Source organism: Colobus angolensis, unplaced genomic scaffold (assembly GCF_000951035.1).
Source record: "Colobus angolensis palliatus isolate OR3802 unplaced genomic scaffold, Cang.pa_1.0 Scaffold1, whole genome shotgun sequence".
Lineage (NCBI taxonomy): Eukaryota > Metazoa > Chordata > Mammalia > Primates > Cercopithecidae > Colobus > Colobus angolensis.
This window is the reverse complement of record NW_012110918.1, coordinates 3,746,705-3,758,125: the sequence shown is the minus strand read 5'-3', so window position 1 is coordinate 3,758,125 and position 11,421 is coordinate 3,746,705. Positions and strand designations below refer to the sequence as shown.

The 11,421-nt window shown below is 45.9% G+C and overlaps 1 protein-coding gene and 1 pseudogene across 1 annotated transcript in view; both read left to right on the top strand.

Moving 5' to 3' along the window:
- LOC105504061 overlaps positions 1-1,768 on the top strand; it is a 9,059-nt pseudogene extending 7,291 nt beyond the window's left edge.
- Positions 1,769-4,690: 2,922 nt separating this feature from the next.
- The window catches only part of LOC105521615 (putative LRRC37B-like protein 1), an 18,407-nt gene continuing 11,676 nt past the window's right edge, over positions 4,691-11,421 (top strand). The window contains exon 1 of the mRNA XM_011956206.1: positions 4,691-4,910. Within this exon, the coding sequence (XP_011811596.1) occupies positions 4,814-4,910 (97 nt within the window). The 5' untranslated portion in view covers positions 4,691-4,813. The remainder of the gene's footprint in view (positions 4,911-11,421) is intronic.

Below are 11,421 nucleotides of genomic sequence, written 5' to 3'. Positions count from 1 at the left end.
ACCTCAGCCTCCTGAGTAGCTGGGATTATAGGCACACACAACCACACTCAGCTAATTTTTGTATTTTTAGTAGAGACTGGTTTTCGCCATGTTGGCCAAGCTGGTCTCAAACTCCTGACCTCAAGTGATCCACCCACCTTGGCGTCCCAAAGTGTTGGGATTACAGGCGTGAGCCACTGCGCCCGGGTCCCATTTTTATCTTTTATACAGTATTTTAACTATCCCTTTTCCATGTTTACATACACAAATACCTGCCATTGTGTTACAATTGCCTTTAGTATTCAGTAGAGTAACATACATTACAGGTTTGTCACCTAAAAGTCATAGGTCATACCATATAGCCTAGGTGTGCTGTAGGCTATACCACCTAATATGCTGTGATGTTAGCACAATGGTGAAATCACCTAATGACACATTTCTCAAATTCCTCCTCACATGGCAAGCAACGCATGACTGTATATGAAAGCTCTTAAATAGGGATTAAGTTTCTAAATTAATCTCAAAACAGTCATTATTTACTATATATAGAATGTTTATTTTTAACAAAGGAGCAAAAGTTTCATTTCAGTGAGAATTTAATTTGGGGCTAGAGTGTTTTATTTAACTTTCACCCCAAAGTTGCAAAGTGTTTTGAAGTTTTTACCTGTAAAATAATTATTTTAATTCAATTTAAATAAAACCCACCAAGAAAACGTCACGCTTTAAGAAATCTAGCTTCCCGTGAAATGTGAGAGGAAGTCAGCACTGATTTCAGAAATCCGATTATAACAATAGATCCATCCCTAAATGAGGTGAATCTTGGAATCCCTTCAATTTCATTTATTTTTATTTTTTTTTGAGGCAGAGTTTCACTCTTGTTGCCCAGGCTGGAGTGCAATGGCGCCATCTAGGCTCACTGCAACCTCCGCCTCCCGGGTTCAAGTGATTGTCCTGCTTCAGCCTCCCAAGTATCTGGGATTACAGGCATGCATCACCACGCCTGGCTAATTTTGTATTTTTAGTAGAGACAGAATTTCACCATATTGGTCAGGCTGGCCTTGAACTTCTGACTTCAGTGATCCACCCACCTCGACCTCCCAAAGTTCTGGGATTACAGGTGTGTGCCACTGTGCCCAGCCCCCTTTCAATTTTAAAACCATCACTGTGCACCCTATGCCTATGCTAGGCATGGAATAAGATGAAGCACCTTCTTAGAGTTTACATGCTGGTAATTGTGCCAGACAGTAATAAAGTAGGTAAGAATGGCCGTGGAGGAAGTCAGCTGAGTTCTAGTTATAGTTGCCTTTCAAGAAATTATTTAACATGCTGACTTTAACAATCTAAGCCTCTTCTCCATGTGTGCACACACGGCTGATCTCTGAAGGGTGGCGCTGTAATTTCTAGGGTAATGGCTGTGTTAAGTCAAGGCAGGATGACAGTTCAGCCTCCTCCCAGGGTAGCGCAAAGGACTCTTCACTCGGATTAAAGCCTTCTCTCCCAGACTGAACTGCCCACCCCCAACACCCCTCCTACAGAAAATGTGGAGTCCTTGCTTATTCCCTGGCAGCCCCTACCTAATAGGGTGGTGAATTAATTATCAAACATGCAACAAAAGATACCGAAACTTTGGCGAAAATGGCAAATTTTGGAACAAATGACTATAATGTGCGTTCTGCCTGCCACCCTAACTGGTGCCCATTTTGCAGGTCAGTTGCTCTCCTTGCAAGGAAGAGTATTCTTGAATTTCACCTTGGAGGAGGAAGAGTTCAGGCTGCCAGAACTGGACTAGCTCTTCTGAATATCCTGAGGCAGGGTCCCACGGTGACTTCCCTGGGAAGCTCTGCCGTGCCCCCACCCCACCCCACCCCACCACAACAGGCCGCTGGAGTCCTGGGACCACCCGGGTCTGTGGCCCAAATCCTTCCTCGCTAAGGGGAGGGGAGAGGAGGGGTATTCCAGTGAGGGTAGGGGGGAAGGAGGGCTTGGGCGGGACTGTGACATAAGATTGCCACGGTGACATGGAGCAGATCTGGACCCGAGTCTAATAAAGGTGGCATAAAGATGTCACAAAGACTGGGCTGGGCGCACTCTTATCAGGGGCACAAGCCTCTCCGGACTGCCAGAATGGCTCACGCTCAGTGCGGGCGCCAGAGCGTGTCATGTGCTGGCTGCGTCTCTGGGGCCCACGGCCCCTCCTCACATGGCAACTATTGTGGCTTCTAGTCCAGGAAGCTCAGCCTCGCTAACCTCTAACCCCTGGGGCCGACTGAGCCCTGGTCTTCCTGCTCATCTGATCTGGCATGGGAACCTCCCCATGCGCTTACTCCCCTGGCAGACCCCGAGGGCTTTGATTACCTGGGGTCCTCTGCTTCCTCCCAGATGTGAGCCCTGCCCCAGGAATGGACTGAAAAATTTGGTTCCATTCCTGGACACGGATTCAGCCGGAAAGCTGCCCCCGGGACCAGAGCAGTTCTCGGCTGCACACCAGGATCTAAATGACAAGCTGACTCCGCAAGAAAGGCTCCCAGAGGTGGTTCCAGTGCTGGATGGGGATCAGAACTAGACCCTAGTTCAGCCTCCTCACCTCAAAAGTAAGGTTCCAACTGCAGATCTGGATCGGGCTGCAGGTCATCAGGCAGATGAAATACTTGTTCTGCTAGACAGTAAGGTTTCAAAAACCAACCAAATTTATTGTTTCGCCCAAGAACCTGAAGAAAGATCGAGCTCAGCACTGGAGCCTTGCTAACCAATTATCCAAACCTCAGAGTCAGAAACAAACTTTGCAGGATGAATATTCAAGTATGGATCTACTGTATCCCAGCAGCCTGCCTCCAGAACTCCGGTGAACTCAGATGAGCCTCCAGGGCTGCCTCCAGAGTCCTCTATGGAGAGTCTAGCTCAAACTCCACCGAATCATGAGGTGGCAGTTCAACCTCCAGGTGAGGATCAAGCTCATTATAACTTGCCCAACATTACAGTTAAACCTGCAGATGTGGAGGCTACCGTAACTTCAGAGCCTACCAACGAGACAGAATCTTAGGCCCCAATTCAGCCTTCAGAGGAGGTGGAACCTTCTGTAACCCAACAGGGGTTCCCAACTGTGCCTCCCGTTCTTCCTGTGGAGCTGAACTTTCCCCCGGTGAGCAGGAGCAGCCAGCTCAGCCTTCTGAGTCTTCTAGGGAGGTTGAATCTTCTCAGACCCAGCAGGAGAGCCCAGCTCAGTCTCCAGAAGAGATGGAACCTTTTGCAATCCAAGAGGAGGCCCCAACTGAGCCTCCAGGTCCTCCTATAGAGCCTGAACTTTTCCCCAGTGAGCAGGAGCAGCCAGCTCAGCCTTCTGAGTCTTCTGGGGAGATTGACTGTTCACCAGCCCAGCAGGACAACCCTCCTATTCCCACTGAGCAGGCTGACTTTTCTCTAGCCCAGCCTGATCTCCCTTCCCCACCTCTGCATTCTCCTGAAAAGATTGAATCTCCAGTCCAGCAAGATGCCACAGCTAAGATTCCAGATCCCCCCAGGGAGGCAGAACCTTCTCCAGTCCAGCAACAGTTCCCAGCTGAGCCACCAGAGCCCCCTAAGGAGGTGGAACCATCTGCAACCCAGCAGGAAGCCTCAGGTCATCCTCCAAAGTCCACTGAAGAGGTCAGCCCTCCACTGCAGCAGGGGATACCAGCTCAGCCATCAGAGTCACCTGAGAAGGTGGAACCATCTCCAGTCCTACAGCAGGCCCCAACTCGGTTTTTAGAGCCACCTAAAGAGGTAGAATCCTCTCCAGTCCAGCAGGCAGTCCCTGCTCCGTCTTCAGACCCCCCTATGGTGATAGAACCCTCTCTGACCCAGCAGATGACCCCATCTTTGCCTCCAGAGTTCCCTCAGGAGGTGGAACCATCTCTAACTCAGCATGAGGTTCCACCTCAGATTCCAGAGCCCCCTGAGGAGGCAGAACCTTCTCCAACCCAGCAGGAGGCCACAGTTCAGGCTCCAGAGCCCCCCTAAGGAGGTAGAAACTTCAAGGCAGCAGATGATCCCAGTGCAGCTTTCAGAGCCACCTAAGGAGGTTGCAGCTCAATCTCCAGCTCATGATGAGGTGACAGTCCCAACACCAGGCCAGGATCAAGCTCAGCATTCAACATTGCCCAGTGTCACAGTTCAACCTGTGGACCTGGGACTTACCATCACTCCAGAACCCACTACGGAGGCTGAACATTCTACACCCCTGAAGCAGACTCTAGTTCCTCCAAAGCACCGTAAGGTGACACTTCCACGTCCAGACCAGGTTCAGACTCAGCATTCACACCTGACTCAAACCACAGTTCAACCTTTGGACCTGGGACTTACATCACTCCAGAATCCACAACAGAGGTTGAACCTTCTACAGCCCTGACTACAGCTCCTCCTCCAAAACACCCTGAGGTGACACTTCCGCCTTCCGACAAGGGTCAGGCTCAGCATTCAAACCTGACTCAAGTCATAGTTCAACCTCTGGCCCTGGAGCTTACCATAACTACAGAACTTCCTACAGAGGTTAAATAGTCTCCGACCACGGAGGAGATATCAACTCAGCCTCCAGACCTGGGACTTGCCATCACTCCAGAACCCTCTACAGAAACTGGACATTCCACAGCCCTGGAGAAGACGACAGCTCCTCGTCCAAACCAGGTTCAGACTCTGCATCGACGCCTGACTGAAGTCACAGGTTCACCTACTGAACTAGAACCTACTCAGGATTCATTGGTGCAGTCTGAAAGTTACACCCAAAATAAGGCTTTAACTGCATGAGAGGAACAGAAGGCCTCCGCAAGCACCAACATATGTGAGCTCTGTACCTGCGGAGATGAGACGCTGTCATGTATTAATCTCAGCCCAAAGCAGAGGCTCCGCCAAGTGCCTGTGCCAGAGCCCAACACCTACAATGGCACCTTCACCATCTTGTAAGAATCCCCTTTCCTCAGTTGTCCTCTGTGTCCTGCCTGACATGGCAGCCTTTTCCTGGAGGCCTTCCTGGGCCTTCTTTATCTCCCCAAGCCATACGGACAACTGACTTTCTGCTTTCACCTTTGCTTGTCAACTCTCTCTTCTCTTTATTCTCCTTTACTGTTAGGCCCCTTCTCCAGTCTTTTACTTTTACTCCAGTCTTTTACTCGTTTTCTCATCCATTTTTATTTAGCCCCATCACATCATTGCTTAACCGCTGCTCTCCTCCCATTTTCGCTTCGCCCTCTTTACAGCAGCCTGTCCCTGTCCCGATCTCAGTGATGAGGCTCTAAGTGGTTAAGAGTTGATTCCGGAGCCAGGCTGCCTGGGTTTGAACCCAGGGCTGTTTATTAGCTTGGTGACCCAGAGCAAGTTATTCCACTCTGTGACTCAATTTCCTCACCTTTCAACTGGGGGTTAGGCTAGTTCCCATTTCATAGGATTGCTGTGAAATTTAGGTGAGTGAATATATGAAACACTTCATCAGTGCCTAGCATATGTAGGAGTGTTGGCTGTTAACATGATTACTCAGTCCTTTAGTTATGTCCACAACTCATCTTTGTCCCTGGCTTTCTATATGTAGCAAACCCAGGGCTTTCTATATGTAGCGTTTTGTGTCAAACCCAGGGCCAAGTACGCTACTGTCTCCAGAACATGAAAATGATAGGAGGGAAGAAAGAGAATAGGCATAAAAATGGAGGTATATATAATTAATTACTAAAAGATAATGCAGACCATCAGTGCTATAATTTATCAGAATCAGTGATTCTTGAGGTGTGGAGATCAGGGAAAGCTACATGGATAAGCTAAAACTTTACTTGAGTCTTAAAGAGTAGCTATAATTTGTTAAATAGAAAAAAAAAATGGGAGTACAATCTAGGCAAAGGCATGGCTACAGCTATGGTTGGAATTTAGTAGACCAATCTGGCTGCAAAGAATTAGGTGAGGGAGAATGAAGATATGATTATGTAAAACCTTGACTATCAGCTATAGGAGTTTGGAAGTTACACAGTGAGGTATGGAAAGCCATTGAAAGTTTCCAAGCAAGAGAGATGAATGATTAAAACAAGAGGATTATTTTATTTCATTTTGTTTTTTGCTTTATGTTCAAGTGTAGACATGCAAAGGATTATTTTAGAATCCATATGTAGAGTGCCCAAAAGGAAAAGCTTATTTCAGGGAGACAAAATAGAAAGGTCTCGCAAAACGTAGGAGTAAAATGTGAACAGGCCAGATCAGATCAGTTGTAATAAGAGTGGAAAGAAAAAGCCTAGGATGTTTCAACAGAGGGCAAAGCTTTGGTGCTACCTGGCACAGGGTTTCTTTCTGCTTATTTATTGATAATGATAAGCTTTTGCCCATTTTTCTGTTGAATTATTTATCATTTTTGTGTTGATTTGTAGGATTTTGTTTAGACATATAGGTGCTTTTGGATAAAATACTTACATTCAAAATAATTAACTGGAATGTCTGTCCAAGAGATGGGATGGATAGGAAAACATACTTACATTTGAAGTAACGTTTTCCACAACAGTTTATGTGTCACATCATTAGTTCAACTTATATAGACAAGTCATACATGAGTTCTAAATTAAAAATAAAACACTTGCTAGGTGCAGTGGCTCACGACTGTAATCCCAGCACCTTGGGAGGCCAAGGCAGGTGGATCACCTGAGGTCAGGAGTTTGAGACCAGCCTGTCCAATATGGCAAAACCCCGCCTCTACTGAAAATACAAAAATTAGTCAGGCGTGGTGGTGGGTGCCTATAATCCCATCTACTTGTGAAGTTGAAAAAGGAGAATTTATTTTTTGGGAGAGAATTTTGTTCTTGTCACCCAGGTTGGAGTGCAATGGTGCAATCTTGGCTCACTACAAGCTCCACCTCCCAGGTTTAAGGGATTCTCCTGCCTCAGTCTCCCAGATAGCTAGAATTGCAGGTGCCCACCACCATGCCCAGCTAATTTTTATATTTTTAGTAGAGACAGCATTTCACCATGTTGTCCAGGCTGGCCTCGAACTCATGACCTCAGGTGATTCACACGCCTTGGCTTTCCAGAGTGCTGGGATTACAGGCATGAGCCACCACACCAGGACAGAACTACATTTTAAAAGCAAGAAAATTATTACAAACGTTAGGATAGTGGTTACCTACTAGGGTTAGAGAGAGGGATATGATTGGAAAGGGGCACACTAGGGCTTCTGGAATGCTAGCAATGATCTTTTGTAATGATAATTACATGGATATTTGCTTTATAATTATTAAACTGAATATTTGGCCAGGTGAGGTGGCTCATGTCTGCAATCGCATGACCAGTAGAAAGGTACTAAAATTATATAGAAAACCGTTTTTGGCCGGGCACGGTGGCTCAAGCCTGTAATCCCAGCACTTTAGGAGGCCGAGACGGGCGGATCACGAGGTCAGGAGATTGAGACCATCCTGGCTAACACGGTGAAACCCTGTCTCTACTAAAAAAATACAAAAAAAAGCTAGCCGGGCAAGGTGGCTGGCGCCTGTAGTCCCAGCTACTCGGGAGGCTGAGGCAGGAGAATGGCGTAAACCCGGGAAGCGGAGCTTGCAGTGAGCTGAGATCTGGCCACTGCACTCCAGCCCAGGCGACAGAGCGAGACTCCGTCTCAAAAAAAAAAAGAAGATAACAAAAATTATCAGGTCATGGTGGCAGGCGCCTGGATCCCAGCTATCGGGAGGCTGAGGCACAAGAAGGGCTTGAACCCGTGAGGTGGAAGTTGCAGAGAGCCGAGATTGAGGCACTGCACTCCAACCTCTCCTCCAGGCTGGTCTCGAACTCCTGTGACCTCAGGTGATCCACCCACCTCAGCCTCCCAAAGTGCTGGGGTTACAGGTGTGAGCCACCATGCCTGGCCAAAATGGTGTTTATGTTAAGCTATTGTGCAAAAAAAAAAAAAAAATTGTAAAGAAAATACATCGCTCTGTTTTAATTCCATATACTTTCCTGACTACTCTTCTACCATAAGTGCAAAAATTCTATGATTTCTCTATAGAACATACCCAGCAAATAGAGTGGGTATATTCAATCACCTGAAGGGGACTTTAGACTCAAGGTGAAGATTCTCCTCGACATCTGACTTTAGAAAAAAGACTTTCCACCTCTCTTGTGGTTCAGAAATCTAGTTTGACACAGTTCATTTAGAGGTAGAGGGAGGCGTTCAGGACGTGTCTGGAGTAGAGCTGCAGTTTCTGCAGATGCTCTGCTCTGTCCTCATTAATTTGCTGATGCCTAACTTAGGAAAAGGACACTGAGGGTCTGTTTTTCTTTTGCCCTCACACCAGAGAACAAGCTCATTAGGTCCCTCCACCAAGAGGTTTAGGGAGCATCAATACAAATGGCTTAAACTCACCACCTTTACTAAGCACTTTATAACACTGGGAGTCCCTCATAAAAATCTGGTGGCCAGGAGTGGTGTCTCATGCCTGTAATTCCAGCACTTTGGAAGGCTGAGGTGGGTGGATCACCTGAAGTCAGGAGTTTAAGACCAGGCTGATCAACGTAGTGAAACCCTATCTCTACTAAAAATACAAAAATTAGCTGGGCATGGTGGTGGGCACATGTAATCCTAGCTACTCAGGAGGCTGAGGCAGAAGAATCACTTGAACCCAGGAGGCAGAAGTTGCAGTGAGCCGAGGTCATGCCATTGCACTCAAGCCTGAGTGACAGAGCAAGACTCCGACGGAGATGGGGTTTTACCACGTTGGTCAGGCTGGTCTGGAACTCCTGACCTCAGATGATCTGCCCGCCTGAGCTTCCCAAAGTGCTGGGATTATAGGCCTGAGCCACCAGGCCCAGCCAATAAGTGGAAACTTTAACTTAAAAGAAGGAAGGAAGGAAGGGAGGAAGGGAGGTAGGGAGGGGAGGGAAGGGAAAGAAGGAGGGAGAGAGGGAAATGAAAAAAGAGAAAGACAGAAAAGAAAAATTCAAAAAACCATAAGGTTAAAGTAAACCCTTTTTCTTCATACAGATTAAGCACATGAGTTCAGATTACAGTTTTGCTTCTTAATAGCTTGGTGACCTAGGACAAGTTATGTAACCTCTCTATGCCTCAGTTTCTTCATTTATAAAATAGGGTAATAATAATATCTACCACATAAGGTTATTGTGAGGATTAAATGTGAAATGCTGATCACAAATACCCAGCAGCCCAATAGATACTCACTGTAATGATTATTTTTATAATTTCTACAAAAGTACAGTGATAATTCTTGGGTTAATCTAAAGGGTGATTTTCTTTTATTTCTGCCTGTTTCTTTTCTTTTTCTCATTCACTTTAAAGAATTAAAAAGAAAATAGATTCCAACATTTTGGAATAAAAATTCACATCAAAATGAATTTATTCATTTTATTGACATATAAACAAAATGTCATTTATTTATTCAATAAACATTTATTAAATCCGTAGTAAGTTTCAGACATCATGCCAGGCACAGGGATGACAATGACAATAAGATGCAATCTCTGCCCACAAGGAGCTGATAGTCCAGGAGACTGACAAGTAGACAGATGATTACATGCAGTGTAACAAAGGCTGTGACGTCATACAAGAAGACAAGTGGGAGTATGTGATGGGAGTATGGTTTTGGCCAGTTCCTCCTCTTAGTTTATCCCTTTTTCTTTGGCTATAAAGCAAAAGAATTGGTCCTATTTTTTTCCCTTAACTGTGCAAATTAAACCATAAATTTTAAAAACTTTATGAAGATAAAAAGGCAAGCAGTCAGGCGCAGTGGCTCACGCCTGTAATCCTAACACTTTGGTAGGCCGAGGGGGCTGGATCACCTGAGGTTAGGAGTTTGAGATCAGCCTGTCCAACATGACAAAACCCCATCTCTACTAAAAATACAAAAATTAGCTGGGCGTGGTGGCGGGCACCTGTAATCCCAGCTACTCAGGAGGCTGAGGCAGGAGAATGGTGTAAACCTGGGAGGCGGAGCTTGCAGTGAGCTGAGATCTGGCCACTGCACTCCAGCCCGGGCGACAGAGCCAGACTCCGTCTCAAAAAAAAAAAAAGAAAACCGTTTTTGTCTCTAGCAAAGATCAGTGTGAGAATTATTACACAGATCATAGTGAATCATCAGAGAGCAGTGGTTCTCAACTGGTGTGATTTTGTACTCAGGTGACATTTGGTAATGTCCAGAGACAGTTTTGGTTGACAAAACTGTGGGTGTGCTCCTGGCATCTGGTGCACAGAGGCCAGAGATGCTGCTCAACATCCTCCAAGGTATAAGACAAACCCCCACGGCAAATCGTTATAGAGTCCAAAATGTCGATGACACTGAAGTTGTGAAATCCTGTTCTAGAGAAATAAAGATCACTTAACATAGGTATTTACTGAGCACTCACTGTTTTGTATCTAATGTACCACATGTGCAATGTTAAATTATAAATCATAAGCCAGTATCTTCCACAGTGAGATTTCTTTAGTGCATAAAGGATTGAGGTTGTGTTCCATCCTATATAAATTAGACTCATGGCAAAGGATAAATGTTCTGAAATATTTTTTTTTCCTTTGCCTTATTTTTTTTTTGTAGAAATCTTGGTTGCAGTTTACTCACAGAACTGAGCTTTGGAACATTTCAGGCCTGGCACGGAATGCAGTTTTCACACAAGTTGTAAGTGAAATAGAAGATGAATACATGTAAACAACTATTTATATATAAAAACTCATACAATTATTGGTTAGCTGGGAATAAGCCCATTATGAACTCTGAAAAGTATGTCTTAAGACCCATTCTTTTTTCTCAAATGGGGAAACTAAGGTACAAATAGGCCAAGAGACTTACATAGCTTATATATGACCTGCTCTGCTTGTCCTAGTTCTGACCTATGGCATGGGCAAGAAAAGGCATCAAACAAGTGACCCTCAAATTAGTCTTGTTGCTGGGCAGGGTGGCTCAGGCCTGTAATCCCAGAATTTTGGGAGCTGAGGTGGGCAGATCACCTGAGGTCAGGAGTTCAACATCAGCCTGGCCAACAGAGTGAAACCCTGTCCCTACTAAAAATACAAAATTAGCTGGGAGTGGTGGTGTAGTTTTTTGCTCCCTAGAGGGCTTTGTGTGAAGCTTCCTTCCTTGCAGCTAAATGTTGCAGACATTTAAGCAGTTAGAAACTGCATATGAGCAGGAATCAAAGTTAAATCCAAAGTGTAGGGCCAGGTGTAGTGGCTCATGCCTGTAATCCCAGCACCTTGGGAGGCCGAGGTGGGAGGATCACTTGAGGTCAGGAGTTTGAGACCAGCCTGGCCAACATGGCGAAACCCCGTCTCTACTAAAGATACAAAAATTACGGGCGCGGTGGCTCAAGCCTGTAATCCCAGCACTTTGGGAGGCCAAGACGGGCGGATCACGAGGTCAGGAGTTCGAGACCATCCTGGCTAACACGGTGAAACCCCGTCTCTACTAAAAAATACAAAAAAAAGCTAGCCGGGCAAGGTGGCTG